This window comes from Orcinus orca, chromosome 1 (genome assembly GCF_937001465.1).
Source record: "Orcinus orca chromosome 1, mOrcOrc1.1, whole genome shotgun sequence".
NCBI classification, from domain to species: Eukaryota; Metazoa; Chordata; class Mammalia; order Artiodactyla; family Delphinidae; genus Orcinus; species Orcinus orca.
In genome coordinates this window covers 185,967,405-185,992,987 of record NC_064559.1, presented here as the reverse complement: position 1 = coordinate 185,992,987, position 25,583 = coordinate 185,967,405, and the positions used below count along the sequence as shown (strand labels likewise).

Here is a 25,583-nt window from a genome sequence, read left to right as displayed (position 1 = left end):
AACCTGACTCATCAGTGCTTAATAGTCACTGGATGACGTCATGCTGCCTCCCAGCAGGAGCTAATTCCGTTCTTCCTCTTTTGCACCCTGCTACTCACCACAGGATGGAGTTTGTTAAGGTGATGAGAAGAACTGGTTAAGAAGGAACCTGAAAAGCTAGAGGGCGCTCCTTAACTTAGATGCAAACTTTGGGACCGTTTACCCCTCTGAGCCAGGTCTGAGAGGCTGTGTCACCCACGCTGTTGGTGGGTCCCCACATTAGCTTGGGAAACGCGGGGGCCACAGCTCTGTGGGCAGGGGTTCCTCACACCAATAACACAACCTCTCAAAAAACGTATGTCCAGGCCCAGGTGGCCTATGCCATCCCCAGAACTGATGAATGGGTCAGAAAGCGACCTGGCTAGGGGGGTACCCACCTGGCAATACCCACATCGCCAGGGATCTTAGTGTCCAGAAACCACCTCCACATACCGGCGTCGCGGTAGCTTGGCAATCCCAGGGAAGCGCTCGCACACTGAATTACACACAGCTAATTTGTCTTCGTCTGACCAAGTGTGTGGTGGGTGACCATGGAAGATGGAGCACCATGGGAAATCAGCCTTGAAATAAGCTCGTAGAAGAACTAGCTGGACAGACCAGGGCAGACCTGGTGTGAAGGGTCAGAGGACAAGGGCACTTCTCTCTCTAGGTCTCCACAGCGCACTGCTAACAGAACTAAGCAGAAAGCAAGGGCAAAACAGCAAGGACCTGGAGAATTTCTGAGGTGTATTTGTTCTTGTTTGAACATTCATTCACGGAGCGCCCACTAGCGTAGCACCTATGGTATTACACTGAAGCGCTGGTCTCTAAAAAGGATTCTGTAACTACTGGCGCCGTGGAGAAAAAGTGGAGCCTGGGGCTAGCTCCTCGGTCCCGGCTACACTTGAATGCACACCCCCGGTGCACATATGCATGCCACACATCCATGCACGCGTGCACATCCGTGTCTACAACCAGTGCACCCACAAGAACACATTTACGTCCCTGTGTATGTATGGCTACAAACCTTTACCTACAAATATAATTCACACTTATACATGTGTTTGTACTGTATGTGAACGAAGTCAGGACTCCCAAGAGAAAAGTGCTGGCTTTAACTGGTTGACGGAAATCTAAGTAGGTACACTCATCTCCTCTGAATGATGATGACTAACAGAGACTGCCAGGCTGCTCCGTTCATCCTTTATATTCTGGTTAATTACAAGACATTTCCCCACTGTTGTAAAGGTTAGCGGAACACACGGTACACGTTTAGCTGGAAGAATCTGGCGATACAAATGCCTCTCTGGTCTGCAGCACCAGTTATTGGGCCGAGCTAGTGGGAGACAAGGATCTGTTAGTGGAGGAGACAGGAGAGGGAGGCCTAACCTGCCTCCATGGCTCTGGGGACCAAGAAGTGCATGGAACCTATGGCTTCTTCTCATCCCAGTGGATTCAGACTTCCCTCCACAACAGTGAGCCCCTGCTCTCAGCCTGATCACTCGCCTTTCCCCATCACCTGGCTGTCCTGCTGGCTGGACCATCCCTTCATGTCCTCCCACATCCACATCCACACCAAATCCAGTTCATTCAGCCTCAGAAAATTTCTCCAGTGTGTATCCTTCTTTCAGTGTTCTAAGCCGTTCCTGCCCTAAACTCATCCTGTTTTTTGCTTGGTTTTGGTTCACCGATACACTGTCTCTGGCCCATCTTAAAAAATGTTGCAGACAGTCATCTTCTAAAAATGGCAATCTGACTGCCACTTCGCAAACTTGGGTTTGCATCCTGCACTCTGCCCTTCCCTTGTCATTGAGGACCTGCCTCGCTGCCTTGGTCACCAGCCCTGCAGAAAGGCTTTTATTACTCACTGCCTTTTGCTGGACAAAGCCAGGTTCTGGCGCACTGGATCCTCATCTCACTGAGATTCATGCCAAAGATATAAAATTCGGTGCAGATGCCTAAGACCCAATGCTTCAAGCTGTAGACCTTCTAGCAGATGGGGAAGCTCTTACTACGGAGAAGAACAGTGGGAAGAACAGTGATTACAGAACAGAGCTGAAGATGCCTCAGAGTAACAAAAGATGAGGTATCTGTTGCCAGGTCAACTGACTTAAAGGATAAATATAAAACTATCACACCAGACTAGATCGGGATGCTGCCAACACAAATGAAGAGGCTGGAGTGGCACCACCACTGCTACTGCACTGGCACTCTTGATTGCCATGGAAGGCTTCAAGAAGATTAGCAAAGGTGCTAATCCGGCGGAAACCAGGAATGGTGCGAGGCTGCGTGTTGACGCTATAACTGCTGAACTAAGGAAGCAGCCCAAACCTGTGCTAAACCCCGAAGAGACTGCTCAGTTCGCCACAATGTCTAAAAATGGAGACAGAAATCAGCGACATCATTTCTGATGTAACCACAAAGATGCAAATGGTGTGCTTACAATAGAGGACAGGAAAACACTGTATGATGAATCAGGAACTGAAGGCACAAAAGGTGACTAAGATTACATATCTCTCTGCTTGAATAATACATCAAAAGTGCAGAAACGGGGATTCCAGGATACTGATGGTTTCTGGTATCCACTCTTGAAATTGCCAATGCCCAGTGAAAGTCTTTGGTTATAATTGTTGAAAATGCCCTCAGTACACTCAATTGGAGTAGGATGAAAATTGGCTTTTGGGTTATAAGAGCCCAAGCTCCAGGTTTTGGTGTCACAGAATGAACCCAACAAGGTTGATGCTACTGATGGTTTGGTATTTGGAAAAGCGAGTTGGACCCTCAATCTTTAAGAGGTTTTGCTTCATGACCTAGGAAAAACTCGAGAGGTTATTGTGACCAAAGGTGATGCCACATTATTGCAAGGAAAAGGTGACAATATTGAAATTGAGAAACATAGTTAAGAAATCACTGAGCAGTTAGAATGTTACTGTTAGTGACCATGAAAAAGAAAAACTAAATGAACATCTGGCAAAACTTCAGATGGAGTAACTCTGCTGAAGATTGCTAGGACAGGTGACGTGGAAGACGATGAAAAAAAAAATAGTCCCAGATGCTCTGAATGTCACAAGAGCTGCTGTTGACAAAAGAGTCACCTCAATGCTTTGCTTCAGTGTGTTCCAGGCTTGGATTCACTGATCCAGCTAAATGAAGAGCAAAAAATTGGTACAGAAATCATTAAAAGAACACTCAAAACTCTGGCAATGACCGTTGCTAAGAATGCACGTGTTGAAGGATAACGGAGAGTTGAGAAATTTTTGCAAACTTCCTCTGAAGCTGGTTATGCACCATGTTGGGCAATTTTTAAAATATGGTGGCAAAAGGAATCGTCAACCCAACTCAGATGGTAAGTAGTGCTCTGCTGGGAGATACTGGTGCAGTTTTTCAGTTAACCACAGCAAAACTCGCTGTGCCGCTGGAATTGCTAAAGGAGAGGAGGACCCTGGCATGGTAGATGGAGGGCAGTGTAGGGGGTGGCCCATGTTCTCATTCCTAGGAGCTATTTTTTAAAAAAATTATTTTATATTGGAATATAGTTGATTAACAATGTTGTGTTAGTTTCAGGTATACTGCACACTGATTCAGTTATAACCCTAACCCTAACCCTACTGTATAGCACAGGGAACTCTGCTCAACACTCTGTAATAACCTAAATGGGAAAAGAATTTGAGAAAGAATAGAGACATGCTTTGCTATTAATAATGGGCTGTGCAGCGGTCTTCACGAACAACTTCCCAGAGGTCAGCTGGAGGAGACGACCGGAAGAAGGATGTTTAAGGGAATCACTATGGCCATCAGTTATTGGTTTCAGTTGCCTTTGCAACACTTTCCTCTCTCCATGGAACATCCTTTCTCCTCTTTTCTGCTCGGCTACTCTTGTTGGAAGGCCTCACTCAGAGGTTACTTCTTCTCTGCCTCTCTGTCTACATCTCAGGGAGTAGCCAGTGCCCTCTCCAGGCTTCATCCAGACCTCTGCTGAAGCCCTCATTACACAGGAACAGCAGGTCTGCTTCTAGCCATTTGCCTCACGAGCTCCTATGTCTGCATCCCGGGACTGACACAGAGCCAGGCACATAGAAGGTTCCCAATAAGGGTTTGATGACTGAGTGGATGAATGACCCACTGTTACAGAATATGTGCTTTGAATTAATTTCTGGCAAAAGGAAGGGGTTACACTGGAAGCCTGGTGAGGTGAGGGGCATCACATATGTGTTCACGCTCACTTTGCAGTTCAGGCCCACTCTTTTTTTTTTTTAAGATTTTTTTTTTTGATGTGTACCATTTTTTTTTAAGTTTTTATTGAATTTGTTACAATATTGCTTCTGTTTTACGTGTTGGTTTTCTGGCCGTGAGGCATGTGGGATCTTAGCTCCTCGACCAGGGATCGAACCCACACCCCCTGCATTGGAAGGCGAAGTCTTAACCACTGGACCGCCAGGGAAGTCCAGGCTCCCTCTTGATTGAATTCAGGAGCTTGGCTCTGTAGGTAGCTGGCTCTGGGCTCCTGAGACTCGTGCTGAGGCCCCCAGAGGACCAAATGAGGCTGGTAAGGGTCTGGCAGCTCAGAGGGCTGCCAAGAATAGGACAGATGAGTCAGAGCTTGAGCCATGGGACGCCTGAGGCATTTCTGTTCTGGCCCAGGACTGTGGATCAGTCGCAAGTAAGAACGCAACATGTTCATGTGAAAAACAGAAGCATCAGCTTGTTACCGTAAAAAGCCTCAAGCATCTCAGTAAGTGCAAATTGTTCTCAAATGGAAAAGTTTATTTGGCAGACAACTGAGACTCAGCACAGGACTTCTAGAAAGCAGAATATCTTCCAGTCTCCTGGTCACCAGGGTTGACTTGACAAGAGAGGCAGTGAGAAGGGACAGCGGGGCCAGGCTGGGATCTGGCTGAAGGGAGGGACGGACACTAGAGGATGATCATGAGGTCAGAGTGGCAGCAAAGGGAACACGTGTGAGAAGGAGCCAGAGCAGGCAGCTCTCTCTCACTGCACAAGGGTTTCCCATATAACAAACAGAGGGTCAAGGTGACTGATGGGGTAGGAAGCTTCAAGTTTCCATTTCTTGAGTGACTGCCACGTGTCCAATATTTTACCAGGAGCTCCTTTAATTTCCAGTAGCCCCGTGGGGTTAATATTATTCCCTCTACAGACGAGGAAAGCAATAGTGAGGGGTGCTATCCTCCCTGCCGGGGAAGCCCCTCACCCTTTGTGATCATTGGCCACTGTGGGCGTTTAAAAAAAGGCTCTTCTCACTGTCATCCCTTTAGGCTTAAAAAAATAAAAACAGAACAACCAAGAAAGCAATTAACACTCTGAGAAGGACTGGAAATATTCCTCGCCTGGAGACAGAGGGATTGATTATATAACCTCAGTGGCCTTCCCAAACTGGAAGGAACCTTATAGAACCTCAAGTCCTGGGGTTGCCAGGTACAGGAAGCTCTTTTAATCTGCTTAGGTAAATGCCTGCTACAAATAGGTCAAAGAGAGAATTCTCTGGTTGAAGCTGGGGTGGAAATCCCACCTGCTCAGCCCCTAGCGAAACAGCTGCTGGGAGAAGCCCTTGGTCTCCAAGGAACCCACTTTAAAAGCCCACTCTCTTGGGCCCATATCACACACATGGGGAGGACTCGTGCCCTAAGAGGGGACTGGCGGCCTCAGCCTCTACTTTGCCTTTATCTCTAGACTAGACCTTTCTTCTCTGAGCTACAGATGGACAGAATAGCCAAGTACTTATTCGATAGCCTCTCAACCCCTGATATCCCAGAATCAATGTGTCTCAAGCCAAATCCATCCCCCACCTCCCTGTGCCAGAGGCTACCTTGGTGAATAGTACTTTTTTTTTTTTTTTTTTACTCACTTACTCAAGCTAGAAACCTAAGATTCACCCCTGACGCATTCATCTGCTTTCCCCATCCCCCCTCACTCCCAAATCTGACGAGTCCTGAGTCCGGGGTGGTTTGCCATGGAAAGGTCGCTTCTGGTCTGTCTCCCCCTCTCCCTCTCCACTGCCTCTGCCTAAACTCTGGAATCTCATCATCCTCCAAAACTCTTAACTGTCCCCCACTAGTTTCATTCTACAGCAAAGATTTTTCTAGAATGAAAACATGATCACACCTTCCCTCTTGTTAAAACTTCTGATCACCTCTCATCACCACGGAACCAAGCCCAGCTTTCCTGCAGCTTTTTACGACGAGACCCCCACCTCTCTTTCTGGCCTCATGACCCGCTACCCCTCACTGCTTTGTTTTTTGTTGTTTTTTGTTTTTTGTTTTTGCTGTACGCTGGCCTCTCACTGTTGTGGCCTCTCCGTTGCGGAGCACAGGCTCCGGACGCGCAGGCTCAGCGGCCATGGCTCACGGGCCCAGCCGCTCCGCGGCATGTGGGATCCTCCCAGACCGGGGCACGAACCCGTGTCCCCTGCATCGGCAGGCGGACTCTCAACCACTGCACCACCAGGGAAGCCCCCTCACTGCTTTGGACTGCAGACTTCGCTCTAGGTCGGCAAATGTTTTCTGTAAAAGGTCTGTGAGTAAATATACTAGGCTGTGGCCCATCGTCTCAGTTGCAAACTATCCAACTCTGGTAGCACTGAAGCAGTTGCAGACAATCTGTCTATGAATGAGTGTAACTGAGTTCCGAGAAATCTTTACTTACGGACACTGAAATTTGAATTTCATGTAATTTTTATGTGCTATGAAATATTCTTCTTCTTCTGATTTTTTTCCTCCAACTATTTAAACATGTAAAACCCATTTTTAGCTCAAGAACCATATGAAAACAGACAGAGCGCTAAGTCTGGCCTGCAGGCTATAGTTTGCTGACCTGTGCTGCAGACACACACACATATTTGTGGTTCCTTAGACTTAGCACTTTCAAGCTCCCTTGCTTCAGCTCTACCTGGAATGCTTCTTTCCATTGTCTGTCTGGCCTCTTTCTGAGACTCACACTGAAGTCACTGCCCTTTTCTGGCTCTCCTTAAGTGTGTCCAGCAAAACGAAGTGCTTCTTTATCTCCAGTCCTAGAACCCTTCATCAGGCCTCAACTGTAGCTCTTCTCACGTGGCAGAGAAGTTGTAGATTCATGTCTGTTCCTCTCTTGAACGTGCTCTCCTTGAGAGCAGAGACTGGCCTCGTTGTGTTCATCTTTCTGTGCTGTCACGTGGTAGTGTCACATGGGACACGCTTGTTAAATGAAATACAATTGCCCACCTTGCGACAGCCAGCTCCAGGCAAAGCAAGCCTAGAACTCAGATCCCCTGATACCATGTGGTATTGGTTAAAATTGTGTCTGGCTATGAACAGCCCTAAATTCAGATTGGATTGAGACAGGAATGGAATGTGTTGTGTTGTAGGTTAGTTAGATTTATTTTATTTTATTTATTTTATTTTTATTTTTTGTTTCTCCGGGACAAAACATCCATCGATATAATCAGGAGTTGGTAATTGTTGGCTCTGAAGTGCCCTGCGTCCCTTGAGACTCTAATGCCATAAAGCTGAGTGCGGGTGAAGCTGATCCCATGCTGATGACTCCTCACGTCCATTCTTTAAACTTCTCCCCCCTGCTCTGTGCCCCCAGAGCCAGACCCCTGTGGACAGCTACGGAACAAGGGGGCCCACTGGTCAAACTGGTCAGTTTCCCAGGGCATAGAGCAGACTGTTCTCTTGTTGCTGGTTTCCTAATGGGTTGGCAGATGGGAGGCACAGCAGATGTGAGGGAGGGAGAAGGGCAAGATCTGGTTACAGCTTCCTGGGGCCCCCTCCTCCTGCACTGGTTACTGATTCCCAGGCCCCCTCCTCTTGCGCTGGTGACAGATTCCTGGGCCCCCTCCTCCTGCACGGGTTACTGACTCCCAGGCCCCCTCCTCTTGCACTGGTTACTGATTCCCAGGCCCCTTCTTCTGCACTGGTTACTGATTCCCAGGCCCCCTCCTCTTGCGCTGGTGACAGATTCCTGGGCCCCCTTCTCCTGAACTGGTTACTGACTCCTGGGCCCCACTCCTGCACTGGTTACTGATTCCCAGGCCCCCTCCTCTTGCACTGGTGACAGATTCCCGGGCCCCCTTCTCCTGTACTGGTTACTGATTCCCAGGCCCCCTCCTCTTGCACTGGTTACTGACTCCCAGGCCCCCTCCTTCTGCACTGGTGATATTTCCAGGTCCCTCTTCCTGCACTGGTGACAGATTCCTGGGCCCCCTCCTGCACTGTAGGTTGGCAGTGGTCAGGCTCCTCAGCTGTGCCGGGCGGACCCCCTTCAACGGCTCCGGCTCTTGCTCCTCTGTCCCCTGGCCCTTTCTCTACTGTGGTAACGGTCTCTCTGTCGTTCATTCTCTGGGTAATCTCATTAAAAAGAAACCCTCTGGGGTTTCCTTTAATCTCACCTTTACCTCTGTAATTGGACCCTTCACTAAACCTTCTTCAGTTAAAGCCATGCAATAAGTATGCTCCTGTCTCCTACTAGACCCCTGACTGAAAGCTCTCTCTGCTACTCTTTGGGACTGAACTTGCAAGTAGCAAAACTTAGAATGGTCTTTTGTGGTTCCAAAGTTTTCCCTCCTTTAGAGCAATGGTTCTCATTCGGGGGTGATTTTGCACTCAGGGGACATTTGGCAAAGTCTAGAGACTTTTTGGTTGTCGTGTGTGTGTGTGTGTGTGTGTGTGTGTGTGTGTGTTGCTGGCATCTAGCATCTAGTGGGTAGAGGCCAGGGATGCCACTAAACATCCTGCAGTGCGTGGGGCAGGTTCCCACAACAGAGGATCATCCAGGCCACGATGTCAATTGTGCTGAAGCTGAGAAACCTGCATTATAAAGCTACCAATTGAGTTTCCAAATGATTATTGTAGACCCTTGCACTATATACCCTCAGTCTGGAAAACACGAGAGTCAGTTCACAGGGGAGAATCATGTAGGAACACAATCAGTTTACAGCGCAGTATATTAGGATGCCAGACCCAGCTGAACACGGCTGGGGTTCACACTCAGACTCCGACATTCTATCGAGGAGACCTCACGCCAGATACCTACCCTCTCTGCAACTCTCGCTCCTCATCTGCAAAATGGGGCTAGTAGTAGTACCTGCTTTACACAGTTGCTGTTAGGTCTGAATGAAGTAATAAATGCCAAGTTCTTGAAACCCAGAGAGAAACGCTGGCACACACCAGTGTGCAAATCCTGTTCTGGGCTGTCTTGGGCGGAGTCAGAGAGAGAATAAGAAAGGGCCTGCTTTGGAGAAGTTCATAACTAAAACCGCTTTTCAGATTGTGGGTTGTTCCCTGCTACAGACTTTGAAATTGATTTCGAGGTTGCAACTAACATTAAAAATTGGAAAAGAAATTTTCAGGGTGCCTCACCCTTACTAAGGGTAAATACCACTTGGTGACATTTTCCTTTTAGTTCTGCAGATATATATGTGTGTCCTGGGTTGCGATGGAAAATGTATTTTTTTATGGTGGGGTGAGATTAACAAAACAAAGTTTTAAAGATACCAGTCAAATAGGAAAAGCGAGGCACCCAAAGCACCATGAGAAGGCCCTGTGATTTTGCAGAAAACTCACACAGGGCTGCAAATGAATTCGAGCTTCACCACGTATAGGCTGTGTGATCTGTGCGTGTTGGGCAAGTTACACAACCTCTCTGAACCTCAGCTTCCTCCACTGAAATACGGAAATTAAAAACATATTCGCCACTGCACTGTGGGGAGGATGGAATGGGGCAACACGCATACACTGCCTAGTACAGGGCCTGGTGCACAGTAGGTGTGCAATGGATGTGTGCTCCTGACCTAGAGGCTGCCTGGCCTGGGTCCTCATTGGCAGAAAACCCTAATGTATGACCATGACAAATGGGCCCTCAGAAACGTGAAATATTAGAAACACCTGGCACCTACTTAATCAGATGAAACAATAACATTCATCTCTTCTTTCCTAGTTTGGAAAACACAACAGAAAGATCCAGAGAGGTGCTTCACTCCCACAAAGCCCCAACCTCAGCGGCGGAAGCAATGTATCCAGGAGAGTTCTCGGAGCCAAGCTCGTCAGGCCAGGTTAGTTTCCTGTTTATTTTTAAACATATTTCAAGGGACTCCTGCTACCCAAGGCTAAGGAAATGAGGTTATTCATAAAACATTCAGATTTTACAGGTAATGCTTCTACTCTCAGTGCTGCTTTTATCCCAGTGTCCAGCCTGAAAGCCTGGCCCTGGGGGGCCCCGCTCTGCCGGTGCCACCTCCCGGGTGGGCAGTGTGCTCAGAGCCTCCGAGGTGAGGCTTGGAGGGACGAGCTGCCAGGATCTCCTCCACTGGAGTCACTGCTCCCTCCTGACCCTTGGCGGTGAGGTGGTGATCACAGCTCACTCTTCCATCAGGCCTCTGTCCTATGCACACCAATATACCACACTCTCTCACTCACAACACAGCCCACTCTATTCCCCAGGGTCTTATATAGGGCCTTCTGCTTAATGGGTGTGCAGTACAAGTTCACACTGAATCAACTAGAACCAACCTCAGTTTGTAATTGGTGATAGTAATGGCTTAATGAGCAACTCTGAAGCCAACCCTTGGTGTTTATCTCTGTGGATAAATTTTGTGTACTTTGAACAAACTCAAGGTTGAAAAGGAATGCTGTCATCTACTCCCACCCATCCATTGGATTTGGGGATCTCCTCTAGGCGTGGAGAGCTCCCTGCCTCGGGGTCAACCCACTCATTTTTGCTTTTTTTTTTTTTTTTGCTGTACGCGGGCCTCTCAGTGTTGTGGCCTCTCCCGTTGTGGAGCACAGGCTCCGGACGCACAGGCTCAGCGGCCATGGCTCATGGGCCCAGCCGCTCCGCGGCATGTGGGATCTTCCCGGACCGGGGCACGAACCCGTGTCCCCTGCATCGGCAGGCGGACTCTCAACCACTGCGCCACCAGGGAAGCCCAACCCACTCATTTTTATGGGCGGCTCTCGGGGTTAGGAAATTCTTCACGATTGGAGCAGGAGTCTGCTTACCTGCAGTTTCCACCTGCCATTCTCGGTCTGATCTCTTGCCACCAGACAGCTCTTCACAGATCTGAGCACCTAAGCTAGAGAGCTCCCTAGAGCTGTTTTGCCTATCGTTTGTCAAACGTCTGTGTTCTACGTGAAATGAACAAGAGCTGAAATGCGGGCAGCTCTCCCACTTTATACCAGGGTAGGCTAAACTCTGCCGGTTAAGCGGGTGGGCTCTGGATTCAAAAGGCAGGAGTTCAGATGGTCTTGGGAAACTGCCTTCATTTCTCTGGGCCTCAGCTCTCTCGTCCATCCAATGGGGATGGTGATGGTATTTACTTCACAGGGTAATGATGAAGATTAAGTGAGATGACGCTGACCAAGTGCCTAGCAGAGTGCCCGGCTCTCAGGAGGCCCTTGGCATAAACTAGTATGGTTTGCCTGGCCTGAAGACGGGCAGCTCAGGGTACACCATTCTGCACAATTTGAGAAGTGTCCTCCCTTGGACAACAGACCGCAATGGCAGATGTAGACACGCAGATATGCAGACCTCTGAGTTTGCAGATGAGAGCAGGACAGCAGAGGCAAGCGTACCCTGAAGACACACCGGACCCAGTCCGGGGACAAGACGGCCCCAGGCATCATCTCTGCCGCCCCCCGCCCCCCGAGGAAGCAGGGCAGCCCGGCCCCGCCTACCTTGGTACTGGGCGCTGAAGCCGCGCTGCCGGTGGTTGCCGTCCGACGTGAAGTGCAGCCGTAGCCAGTTTTTGCTGCTGATGACGGGGGCCGGGAGGCTGGCTCCGGTGAACCTGTGCGGACAGGAAGATGGGGTCAGGGACCACAGCTGCCTGAGACCGGGTACCCGGGAGTCTCCCCACTGCCCATGCGTGCTGGGGCCTCCTCCCAGGCCTGGCAGAAGGGAAGGTCGTGCTGGCCCGGCCGCCCACCAGTAGCCTGCAGCCTGGGCTGCTGGAGCTGGTTCCCCCAGGGGCTCTTCCCACTGCTGAGTTGCTGAGAGGAGGGGGCGATCCTTCAGGCCTGGAACAGAGGCCTATTTCTCCACCTTCAGCAGAGGTCTAGCTGCCCAGGAGAGAGGTCCAGCCCTCCCAGCAGAGGCCTGTCACCCCAGCAGATGTCCACACACCCACCCCCAGCAGAGATCCAGATTCCCCGCAAACATCCAGCCCCAAGCAGAGGACCAGCCCAGCTCTCCGGCAGAGGTTCAGCCCCCGACTCCCAGGCAGAGGTTCAGCTACCCCGAGCCAGCCCCACAGGGACGCAAAGGAGTCAGGAGAAAGGGCTCAGGCAGCCACTACAGGCAGCACAGCCCTTCCCAGGTGTGAGAGCCTGTTTTGGGGTCACTAACTAGGCGCTGGGTCTTCTCTGGCTCCTGCCCCTGTCTCTGCTCCTCCACAGGAGGCCAGCCCCCGCTGCTGGGCCACCTCTCTGCCCTTAGATTAGCCTTGTCTGCTTTCAGCCAGTCCGGCTCAGTGGCTGGGAAACCCGGATATCCCCGACCGTTGCCAGGCACTGCCCCAGCCTCTCGACCAGCTGTGTCCTGAGCCAGCTTTCAGGTCGATCAGATCTTTCCTCCTAGAGTTGCTCAGAGCTCAAGAACCTTCCATGGCTCCCCGGTGCCCACGCAAGACTGGCTTTCCAAACTTTCCGCACTGTCCCCTGCTTGAACGGGCCTCCGCTCAGTGCTGGCCCCTCCGCCACACCCAGGCGAAGCCCCGGATGCCCCTCGTCGCTCTGCTCACTGTCCTGCGCCCCAGGAGCCCCTCGCCCTTCTCTCCTCAACCCCACAGCCTCCAGCGGGCCGATGCCCAGTGTCTCTCCGCTCCTCCTACCTGCGTCTGAATCAGGGACCAAACCTCCTGATGTATCCCCTTTGGCACCATCACTCCCACGCCGCCTGGACACCCTGCTTACATCGAAGCATTCCAAGCTTTCTCCTTTTCTATGCCTTTGCCTTTTCTGCCTGGAACGTACCCGCGCGTAACCCTCTCTCCTGCACCAGCCGTATCACTCGAGACACTTCGGGATGCCCTCAGATACCATGTCCCCAGGAAGGCCTTTCCTATTCTCCTCGGCTCTGAGGCCACACGGACTTGGGTTCAGATCCAGGCTTCACCCCTTCCTACCAGTGTGACCTGGGACCAGTTAGTTGATCTTTCTGAAAATGGAGGAAAAACACTGGCCCGGAGAGTCTGTGGGAATATGTGAGAGGCCTTACGGGCAAAGAACCTAGCCCAGAATCTGACACATATTAGCTCAGTGAACATAATTTTCCTTCCCCTCCTCTGTGATGCCACAGCACGTTATTAAAATTATAATTCATAAAAAAAAATTATAATTCATTTATCTAGGTGTGTGTATCTAGGATAATGCCGCAAAGAGGGCAGCGCAGACTGGTGGGTGGCGGGGGGGGGAGGGGAGAAGCTGGGACTCCAGAGGGATCGGCTGTGTTATCTTAAGAAAATTACTTAAATTCTCTGTAACTTCATCTGTACAATGAAGATAATAATCCCTCTCTCAAAGGGCTGCCGGGATTGAATGAGATGATACACAGAAAAGACTTTAGCGCGGTCTCTGGAAAATAGGAAGCCCTTGGTAACTGGCACCTGCTATGTTATTCTCCATCATCTTTATTCTTCATCTCTGTGCTAAGCACCTAACACAATGCTCGATACAAAGCAGGTGTGTCAGGATTCCAGCAGAAAACAGATGGCTCGGTCATATGAGAATAATTCCAGTTGAATGAATGGCCTCGTCACCACCAGGGATGGGGCGGTATCCTGAGGCTGTTAACAGGGGTCTGGTTTCCACTCACAGGCCTGGAGAGGACATGGTTATCCCCAAAGGAGAGGGTAGCATAGAAAGGGCCACCCTGCAGAACCCAGATCTTCAGTCAGTGGAGACGACAGCCAGTTTGTGAAAATCCCACAAGGAGGGAGAAAGACACACTCTCCTCCCTCCCCTCCCCTCCTCCAATCTACTGCTGATGCTTCTGTTGATGTAGCCCAATTGGAAGCCAGAGGGCAAGGGAGCATATGGATGTAGTCTCACAAGTAAGTCTTCCTAAGCATGGAACAGGGTAGACAAGGGAGGGGAGATGATCTGGAGGGGTGAAAGGAAGAGATCCAGCATGGTGGGTCTCCATAAATGCGTACTAGACAAAGGAACTAACCAAGGAGCTTCTCACCCTGCAAAACTGAGTTTTTACTATAATGCAAATGCTGACATACACCAACCTCCAGGAATATCACCCATATTGCTATGGTAAGAGCTATTACAGAAACCAATTACTGTATTTCACCAGACCCCATTTAAAATACTTTATTACAGGCAGAGTCATTTAAGTTTTCTAAGGAGCCACAAACAGTATTGTGGGTTTTTCCTTCCCCAGGCCAAATTCAACTCTATCTCCATGACAAAGCCTGGAGGCTATTTACATAAGGGAAGTAGAACTAGGGAGAAGTTACCTGAATAATTCAGAACCAAAGGCTGTTCACTGCAAAATGGAATGAGGGGAGGATGCTGGCGTCCCAAGAGCAGGAGGAGAGTAATGATCAAGGCTGTAACCGCAAGTCAGAAAGTCGGTATCCTCCAGCCCTGGGATCCGCATTAACCCCCAATGCTACAGGCTGGAGGAGCCCGAAGGGACATCCCCTGCCTCCCATTTCTCCCACACCTTCACCTGCTCCCAGGAATCCTGATGATGATTGTTCATTCCCAAGGCTTAAACTCAGGGCCCTGTGCATCTTTACTCTGCACTACTCCTGCCTCCTTGGACATAAATGCACATTGGAGAGTTTTCTTGGCATCTGTCAGAGAATGGGAGGCTTAAATGTTGGAATCATCCCATTAAACACTGCCGTTGCGATAGTATCATGCCTCACGCAAAACTCTCCAGTAAAAAGAACCAACGACTGATGCATACAACGACATGAATGATTCTCAGAAGCATTATGCTGAGTGATAGAAGAGTATATACTGTGTGCATCCCTTTATATGAAACTCTGGAAAAGACCCATCTACAGTGAGAGAGAGCACAGGGGCTGCCAACGCGGGGGGTGAGAGGTACAGGTGGGATCGCCCGGGAAGGAGTACAGGGGAACCTTCTGGGGTGATGAAAATGTTCTGTATCTTAAATGAGATGGTGGTGATATGGCCTATACACATTTGTCAAAGCCCCCAGAACTGTACATTTAAAATGGGTCATTTTAGGGGCTTCCCTGGTGGTGCAATGGTTAAGAATCCGCCTGCCAATGCAGGGGACATGGGTCCTGGTCTAACTTTTGCCTGCTTTCCCTCTCTGAGCACGTCACACAGACTTGCAGACAGACAGACACACACATACCCCATTCTCTAGTCAAACAGAAGACCTATGTGAACTGGAACACACACTGCTTTTTAGTGCTTCTCTGCCTTTGCATGCTCATAATGCCTTTTCCCTTTGCACCACCTGGCTGCACAGAGAGGTTAAGAAACTTGCACAAGGTCACACAGCTATTAAGTGGCAGAAGTGGGATTCAAACCCAAACCATTCCACTCATGCTAGATAGAGCCTCTGTACTCAGGGAAGGCAGTGGAACAGTTTCGGCTGAATTCCATCCTGTTCCTTTACTTTCCCTCCCTCCGCCTCCTCCCAGGATCCTCTTTAATTTTGCTCCCTGTTAGAATCATAATTAAAGAAGAGAAACACAAAGAGAGATTCTCCCCTTCAAATATTTCTGTCCATATTAACTTCACTATGGGGGGTCTGGGGAATTCCAAGTTCACCCAGGAAATTGCTACCGCAGTACAACATAAAATGTATTTAAGCAATTATGCTCTATTCTTTTTTCTTTTTGGTAAATTGACTTCCGTTAAATGGGGCTTCCTTAATGGAATCTGGCTTGGGGAGAATTAAAAAAAAAAAATCACTCTCTTTAATGCATGTAGTTGATTATGGAAAAAGTGGCTTTGAGTTCCTCTGCAGAAAGCTCTAAGCTCTGCTTTCAGTAATAGGAGAGCTCAGAGCGGACTGTGTGGATAGCATTTCTTCTTAAGAAGCTTCTCATACAGTCAGGATGTTGGGGTGCTGAGAGACACGCCCCACAAGACGACAATAGTGATCTGCAAGGAATTGCTTCCTAATCTTAAACTGAGAGGAAGTAATATGAGGAGATCTTGGTTTAAATCTCAGCATCCCTGAAAACGCACATCCTCAGGGGAACTTTCATCCATTCATTTGCTCACCAAGCACATACTCTGTACAAGGTACTCTGCCTGCCTGTGGCTACCACGCTCACTGTGGTTCCCTAGATACAACAGTTTCTGCAAAGCCTGTCATCTACAAGGTTTGGCTTCACGGTCTCCTTCTCTGTGCAGCTTCTTGGTCGATAGCCTCTGGCTTCTGTGCTCCCAGAACACCTTCTGTGGGCTTTATCTCTTAACCAAGTTATGTGCACAGCCTGGATCTGATTCAGGCTTGAAGAATCTTCCAGGGCCAAGCATAAACCACCACTCCACCCCCGACCCACCCGGCCGGGGAGAAGGTGACATACAGGAGGTGCTGGCCACCCCACTCCCAAGCCCTCTGCCCTTCCCACCTGCTGTCTGCTCTCCTCGCTGGAATGGAGAGAACACCATGATGCAACCAGGGGAAGCCTTCTGGAAATGTCTTGGTGGTGGCAGCAAAGGACACCGAGGCCCTTGTTGGAGGCTGACTCCTGTTCCCCCTCCCAAGCTTCCTCTCACCCCTGAAGTGAGCCTTTATTGACTCAGCCCTGACACCCAGTCTCATCACAAATGATTTCCATATCAGTTTTTCTTTAGCCAAACGCCTAGGACTCTTGTTCTATTAAGGAAAACCCTTTTCCCAAGACAAACCTGTGATGTTACATATTTTCCAGGAACTGGGTGAATGTCTGGGGTGAGTGCAAGTCCCTTTTGGCTGTGGGCTGCTGGAGCGCCCCAGCCTCTAGACTTATCTTCGGAAAGAGGCCCTTTGGCTTCCCGAGGTTCTGGTTCCCAGCAGTGCCTGCCCACCCCAGGTACTGAGGCAGTTCTGAGAGGTCTGAGCTACCCTACAAAGATTCAACTCATGGCTACCTAACTGTATGTTCTGGGGGTTGTTTTCTATGCTGTGAACACACCAAAGCTTCCCCTCTTCTTCTGGAACCCCTATAATTCGAATGTTGGTGCGTTTAATGTTGTGCCAGAGGTCTCTGAGACTGTCCTCAGTTCTTTTCATTCTTTTCTCTTTATTCTGCTCTGCATTAGTTATTTCCACTATTTTATCTTCCAGGTCACTTATCCGTTCTTCTGCCTCAGTTATTCTGCTATTGATCCCATCTAGAGTATTTTTCATTTCATTTATTGTGTTGTTCATCGTTGTTTGTTTCATCTTTAGTTCTTCTAGGTCCTTGTTAAATATTTCTTGCATTTTGTCTATTCTATTTCCAAGATTTTGGATCATGTTTACTATCATTATTCTGAATTCTTTTTCAGGTAGACTGCCTATTTCCTCTTCATTTGTTAGGTCTGGTGGGTTTTTATCTTGCTCCTTCATCTGCTATGTGTTTTTCTGTCTTCTCATTTTGCTTATCTTACTGTGTTTGGGGTCTCCTTTTTGCAGGCTGCAGGTTCGTAGCTCCCATTGTTTTTGGTGTCTGTCCCCAGTGGCTAAGGTTGGTTCAGTGGGTTGTGTAGGCTTCCTGGTGGAGGGGACTAGTGCCTGTGTTGTGGTGGATGAGGCTGGATCTTGTCTTTCTGGTGGGCAGGTCCACGTCTGGTGGTGTGTTTTGGGGTGTCTGTGGCCTTACTATGATTTTAGGCAGCCTCTCTGCTAATGGGTGGGGTTGTGTTCCTGTCTTGCTAGTTGTTTGGCATAGGGTGTCCAGCACTGTAGCTTGCTGGTCGTTGAGTGAAGCTGGGTGCTGGTGTTGAGATGGAGATCTCTGGGAGATTTTCGCCATTTGATATTTTGTGGATCTGGGAGGTCTCTTGTGGACCAGTGTCCTGAAGTTGGCTCTCCCACCTCAGAGGCACAGCACTGACTCCTGGTTGCAGCACCAAGAGCCTTTCATCCACACGGCTCAGAATAAAAGGGAGAAAAAGAAGAAAGAAAAGAAAAGAAAAGAAAAGAAAAGAAAAGAAAAGAAAAGAAAAGAAAAGAAAAGAAAGGAAGGAAGGAAGGAAGGAAGGAAGGACGGAAGGAAGGAAGGAAGGAAGGAAGAAAGGAAGAGGATAAAAGAAAATAAAATAAAGTAAGGTAAAATGGCACATATATACAATGGAATATTACTCAGCCATAAAAAGAAACGAAATTGAGCTATTTGTAATGAGGTGGATTGTCCTAGAGTCTGTCATACAGAGTGAAGTAAGTCAGAAAGAGAAAGACAAATACCGTATGCTAACACGTATATATGGAATTTAAGAAAAAAAAGTCATGAAGAACCTAGGGGTAAGACAGGAATAAAGACACAGACCTACTAGAGAATGGACTTGAGGATATGGGGAGGGGGAAGGGTAAGCTGTGACAAAGCCAGAGAGAGGCATGGACATATATAGACTACCAAACGTAAGGTAGATAGCTAGTGGGAAGCAGCCGCATAGCATAGGGATATCAGCTCGATGTTTTGTGACCGCCTGGAGGGGTGGGATAGAGAAGGTGGGAGGGAGGGAGACGCAAGAGGGAAGAGATATGGGAACATATGTATATGTATAACTGATTCACTTTGTTATAAAGCAGAAACTAACACATCATTGTAAAGCAATTATACTCCAATAAAGATGTAAAAAAAAAAGCTTCCCCTCCCCCGTCATTCCTGCTCGTCAGCGTTCTCTCTCCCCATGATGTGCGCCCTCCTCCCAGCCACCACACCAAGGCATCATCCTTAACTCCTTCCATTCCTTCGCTCCCGTGGCCAACTGTGGCCACATGGTCTTTACCACACGACCGCATCGTTCCTCACCTGCGCCACAGAGACAGCCTTCTGATCTGCCCTCGGCCTCCATCCATCTTCCATACTCTGTGCGGGCATTTGCTCAAGTCATTGCCTTGCTGGAAACCCAGCAGCAAAGGACCACTGGCTCCAGGATAAAGTCTAAGCTTTTTCATGTCTTCCCTGTCCAGTGACACCCACTTTGAGCTCCAGGCACTTTCACGGCTCCACGCCTTTGCATATGCTATTCCCTCTGCCTGGAATGCCTTTTCCTGCCGCCCGACCTGGCTACCTGGGAAAATATCACTGATTCCACGAACCTAACAAAATGCCTCCTTTCCTCCACCTCTCCCTCTCCCTGCCCCTGTGGGAGGAGCAGTGCCCTCCATGTGTCCACTCTACACCTTGGACATGCCCCACTGCTGTACTAAGCACAGTAAACTGTAATCATCTTTTGGCCTGACGACCACCTCCCTGACTCGAAGGCGAGCTCCATACACGCGGGGACAGAATTTTCTTTGTCTCTGTGTGTCCAGCAACACAGCACAGTGCCTGGCACACAGAACCAATCAGTTCCGTAGAACCAGGCTTGGCAAACCATAGTGTGCTGTCTCTTTTGTCAGTAAAGTTTCACTGGGTCACCACCGTGCTCGTTCATTTACATATTGTCTGCTTTCAGGTTACAAAGGCGGAGCTGAGTAGTTGTGACAGTAACTATAACCTGCAAAGCTGAAAATCTTTACCTTCCCCTTTACAGACGCCAAACGTAGAAGCCTTTCCCATGATGCAGTCGGTTGGTAAAAAATAATTTCTAAGTGGGGAATGATAAAAGAATACACTCATAGCTTAAACACTTTATTATAATGTAAAAACACTTGGAGGGACATGGTTTTGTTTTTGGCCAGTCCACGTAACTCAGGAGCAAGGTCTTTCCTTTGACCGCGAGTTTCTTCTCTGCATTGTCTATCTTGCATAAACTCCACGGTTAATGCGTCGCTCACCATTTCCAATTCTGCCACAGCTCCTCCAGTCAACAGATGATTATGGAGCACCTGCGATGTGCCAAGCATTGTGCTAGGCACTGGGGATGCAGCAGTGGGCAAGACAGACCTGGCCCCCGCCCAGAGGGAAACAGCTCAGTGGCATGCCATTCCCTCACTCACTCACACCTAATATTTAGGAAGCAATTCTTTTCAGAGCATCTCCTTCACGGAACCATGTCAAAGCATTCAATTTAGTTTCCAGACATGCAACTATACTTCCTTTCACACTCATATTTCATCAGTTTATGTGATGTTTAATAAGTCATGTAATTATAATACCAAGTATGACTGGTATGGAGAGAGTTGGCAATGAACCCGTCTGATTCTCAGAAAGTGCAAGGCTCAGCTGGTGGGAGGACGGAGTGCACAGGCATCGGGGGTGGGGGAAGGAGACAGCCCGCAGGCAGCCAGCGCTGAGTGCCACAGGGCCTCGGGCAGGAGGATACATCAAGCCTGGGAGCGCCAGCTACTCCAGGGAGCTGCGTGGGGGGAGACGGTTAAAGCACTTTTATGACACATGCTTTGTGAATGAATGAATGAATGAATGAGCGAACATGCAAATGACAGTGTCTTGCTTTCAACAGTGGGGCATCTTTTCTAATGCTATCCCCTTTGAGATCGGAAGAGTGGGAAACAGCCAGTCTTAACATCATACTTGAGAATTTCAGAGGCTTTCCAGGTCTGCTGCCTGGCTCTGCACGAATCCCAGCTCCAGCATTATGGACACATGGTCAGTCAAGGTGTGTTCTGAATGTTTCTGAAGATCAAGAACTCACCTCCCAGCCAAACTCTCCCTGTCCACTTTGACCCACCCCACCCTTCTTCTAGCGACTTCCTTTTCATCCATCCTGTGTCGTCTCACAGCCACTGGATCCCGGAAGCCAGGTGGGCTTCTCCCTGGTACCTCCTTTTCTCTCGCAAAGAGTCCTTACACTTGGTCCATCCCAGTGCTTGTCTCATCACGCATCGCGCAGGGATGTGCTTCCCCACCAAACCGCGAGCTCCCTGAAGACCGGAGCTGTTCCTTTCTTGTTTGGTTCTTCCCTCAGTACCTTGTGAGTGTCTGACACATGGGAAAGGCTCGAGAAATACTGCTCACGGGAAGAAGGAACACTGACATAAATGAACGGATGAATGAGGTCCTGCGGGAGGAAGCAGAGGGCATACGTGGGGAGAGCAGAGGAAAAGGCAGGTGAGCAGGGAAGCCTGGGGGACAGCGGGGAGGGGCTCGGAGGCCACACGGGGCTCCATCCCGGCCTCCCGTGAAGACGTGCGGCCCCAGCCCCTTGGGCCCTCAGCCCTCACTCTGTTCCCCATGTTCTGGGCGGCTGCTGGCACCTTCTGGGGAAACTCTTCTCATGGTGACGTGGCCTCAGGGCAGCAACGGTGGAGTCTGATAATCAACGTGGGCAAATGTTCCCTCTGTCCCAGAAGCAACTCAATAAACTCGACAAATTATCATCGTTCTTCCCTGCTCGGCTAATTGAGAGCTCCAGGGAACCCACACAAACTACATCAGGTACATGCTTGTCCTCCAGACGCACTGCTCCCTGGAGGGTGTGTGTCTGAGCCCGGGAGGGCTGGGGGACGGAGCTCCTGGCTGTGTTTGCTGTCGGGATGAGAGTGTTACCACGATGTCCTGGGGCTGTGAGTTGGGGGAAACACAGTGGGAAGGTCTGGGGAGTGGCTTGGGGCGCGTTGGTTCCTTCCACTCCCAGCTCAGCTTCTCACCGGGCAGGGCTGCTGGGTGAGGGGTGTCCTGCCTCTGTGGAGAGACCGTGCCCATGATGCTAAAGGGAATGGGGTTGGGTCTGGAGATGGGCACTGGCGCTGGGGGCCAAGCTCTGGGCAGGGGGCTTGTGGTGGTTCCCCCACAGCCTTTCAGGGGATGCCCAACTCTCTCCTCTTCTGTCTCCAGGTCTAACTATCAGGCAGTTCTACTCTTTTCTGAGTGCTAGAAGCCTCTGAAGATCAGGCTCCCTCCCTCGACACACAGCTCTGGGAAGGGGCAGCCTCGTGACACTAGGCCACAGCTGAATGGAGTGGGGCGGCCATGTGACCCAAGCTGGGCCAATCAGCTAACGGGACCGTGCACGCACAGTGACTGACAGAAGGCCTCACAGGCCTAGCTCTCCCACAGGAGATTTGGGAAAAGGGTGTCCCAGCATCATCTCTCCCACCTCTGTTCCTGCCCCCCACCCCATCACTCTTAGAAGATCCGTCCTCCCCCAGGTCCCGCTCCAGTCTGACTGGGACAGAATCTAAGAGCAGTCTGGGTCCTGACCAGCTGCTGGGCCCTCAGCTGGCCGTTCCCTGCCCCCAGCCCGAGTCTCTGTTGCCATAGATTAGACCTGAGATCCAGCCTGCAGACCTGATGGTCCCCATGCCTGAAGATGTCCAAGCCCACCCCCACCAGGCTTCACCCGGGAACAGGGTGCTGGCCTCAGGAGTCTCGTGACCAAGGTGTGCTCACGCGCCACCTGGACCCTCTTCCCTTACTGGCTCAGGTCTCTGTCTAGGTGGAGACACCACCTGCCTGGTTCATCATCTGTCTTGTTCTCCTACAGAGGCAATAGGTTTAAGAAGGTCAGGGTTAAAGGCCAGGTCTCTAAAATCAGACAGGCCTGTACTTGAATCTGGGCTTGACTGTTATCTAGTTGTGAAATGCGGGCATGTACTACGAATTCTCTGAGCCTCGGTTTCTTCATCTGTGCAATGGGATTCTGCGCTCTTGCACATAACGCATCCAGGCCTGTGCCTGACACGTTAGGTATCTCACAAATGTGAACTATTTTACTCCCTTGCTTAGGTCTGAGAAGAGAGGAGATGGGATCTTATCAGTGCCTTGAACCCTAGCCTCCAGAGAACACAGGGATTAAGGGGACCCCAGAATAGTGTGGCCTCATTTGCCTGGGGAAATAAGGATGCCTGCATCCGCTCTGGTGAGAGCACAGTGCAGGGGTGAAAGGCAGGGCACCCTGCGGCACCAGCACAGCCAGTACACTGGGCAGCCACCTTCCTTCCCGCCCTCAGGCAGCCCCAGCCTGGCCTCCACTGGCTCATGCTTACTCAGCCTTGCCCAGTTTCCGCCTGTCACTGTAACAGGAATCGGAGAAGGGACCTGCCCCCATTCCAGGGAGGGTGGCAATGTGCGCCTTGCAGAGGCCTCTGGGGATTAAATCTGGATAATACTTCTTATCCAGAGGAAATGTTTGCAGATGGCTTATCGAGGAGCCTCCCACGCCAGCCTTTGCCTGCCACTCCACTGCCATTCTGCCATCCTCAACGTTCCCCCTCCCCCTCCAGGAGGCAGCTAGCCGGCCCCGCCTGACGGTTCAGCAGCTCTGAAGCCCTGGCTGAGGAAGTGAACCTCCCAGGCGGCTGGAGAATGGATGGGTTAAACCGTCTCAGGGATCGGGGTTGCTAAGGTCAGTGAGGAAGCTATCGTACAGTCAGATGGAGCCGGATTCCCATCCTGCCTCCACACCCATGGGCTCTGTGACCTGGGGAGGCTGCTTTCCCTCTCTGAGCCTCTCTTGCCCCAGTGTGCATCTCACAGTGTGACTATGATGATTCAAGGTGCTGCAGGGATGCTCATAAACTCCTGCCGAGGCTTTAAGACACAGCAGGCATCATTCCTGGTCATGTCAGAGCTCCGTGCAGCAAGGGAAACTCGTGGGCAAAGGATCTAACCTTTACTGAATCCAAAGCAGTTTGGGGCAGAGATTAAGCCCATGGGCCCTGGAAGGCACCTGCCTAGGTTCGAGTCTCGGCTCTACACTTCCCAGCTGTCTAACTCTGGGCAGGTAACTGGCCCGCTTTGCACCTCGGTCTCCCCACGTATTTAATATGGATAACAATAGCACGCGCCTCATAGAACTCTAGGAGGCTTACGCGAGATAGTGGGTTTACAAGCTCTGAGCACAGGGCTTGGCACATAGCAAGTGCTCAAGAAGCATTCGCTGTTGTGGAGGGCCCGCCACGAGCCAGTGCTGTCTGTACGCTACCTGAACAACACACCAGAGACCCCGCCGTTAGCACGGTGGAGCCAACACACAAGCAGAGGGGAGAGGAGAGAGACAGGAAGGAAGACTTGGAAATGGGGGAGGGGAGAGTTCCTGTCTTATATCACTCACCCCCAGCACATCTAAGTTAACGTCTTATATTCATGGTTTCAAGTGGCGGAAACCCTGATTAAATCGGCGTGGAGTAGAGAAGAAATTACCTGCTGCCACAGTCACGATGCAGCTGCCCGGGGATGACTAGACCCAGGGACTCAGATGCCGCAGGCCCGTCTCTGGGTCCGTCTGTGCTGTGCTCCGTCTCTGGCTTCATCCTCGCTACTGCAGATGGTGCCGCTAGAGGCTGGGACTGTGGCCATACTTAGCAGCTCCCTGATTCACTCTCCCAGCTTCACCCCCAGAGAGAAAACGAAGATCTCTTCCCTTGGGTTCAATTAGGAAAAGCTCGCTGGGAGCCTCTGATTAGTCTAGCTGGGGTTGTGTCCACACCTGGGGCCGAGAGCATGGGCCCCTACTAGAGCTCCATGACTGGTTCTGGGGACAGTTCTCCCAAAGAAGGAATGGGCTCGAAAGAAGGGAGGGGTGCCAGGCAGATAAAAGATGTCCACTGTGGTTGAAAGAGGCAGGGGTTTGGACAGAAAGATCAGGGGCCACTCTTCCTAGTCTGTGGTGTCAGGGAGGGGCTTTGTCAAGGCCCGTGAGAGGTACCCACAGCTGGCTGTGGGGGTTATCTCCTCAGAGGTGGTCTTGCTCTAGCTCTCATCCTCTCCCCCTTCTGCCAAAGGTAAACCTGCCAAAGGTAAACACGTATGCCTGGTCCCCCGCATGCTGACCCCATTCTTACACCTGATCATCTGTCCCATTTCCTTTCCACCTGTTCGCTAGCCCACTGGGCTAGGTGCTGACCCCGTACTTGGCTTTGGCTAGCCTCTGCCCATGACAGTGGACCCAGGCTCCGTGTGTACCTGCCGAGGGGTTCAGTGGGCCATCCGGGTCAGTCTACATGCTGAACTCGGGGCATCTTGTGACCTGGGGATAACTTCACCCAGATGCATCTGGAATCAGGATCAACCCAGATGGGGAAAGTCTCCCCAGAACCCGGTAAGTGCTGAGATTCAGACACCTTCTCTCTTTCCACCTGCTCTCCTCCTGCAGTATTTGGCCTTGTTCCTTGCCAGCTTCCCCTTCTCCTTGGCCCCAAGGGAGTTCCTAGACGCTCAGTAGAGGTTAAACACATAGACTTTGGAGTCAAACCAACCTGAGTTTGAGGCCTGGCTCTGCCACTCACTGCTGTGAAATGAGAACAGAGTTGCAAAGACAGTACAGAAATTTCCTGTATACCCCTCCCCCAGCTTCCCCTAATATTAGCATCTAACATGACCATGGTCCATGTATCAAAACTAAGAAATCAACATTGGTACTGTACCATTAGCTCAATGGAAGACTTTATTCACATTTCCCCAGTTTTTCTGCTAACGTTCCCTAGTTTTTGTTCCAGGATCCAATCCAGCATTTCTCATCTGCCCCGGACAAATTAATCTCTCTCTCTCTAGGCTTCTGGAGGTGATCTACCTAAAGCATTAACATCATTTGTAT

At 50.3% G+C, this 25,583-nt stretch overlaps 1 protein-coding gene across 3 annotated transcripts in view; it reads right to left on the bottom strand.

The window, feature by feature from the left end:
- CSMD2 (CUB and Sushi multiple domains 2) overlaps positions 1 to 25,583 on the bottom strand; it is a 672,138-nt gene that overhangs the window by 340,395 nt on the left and 306,160 nt on the right. For all 3 annotated transcript variants that reach the window (XM_049694749.1, XM_049694771.1, XM_049694802.1), the window contains exon 6: positions 11,685 to 11,797. In XM_049694749.1, coding sequence (XP_049550706.1) covers positions 11,685 to 11,797 — 113 coding nt within the window. The remainder of the gene's footprint in view (positions 1 to 11,684; positions 11,798 to 25,583) is intronic.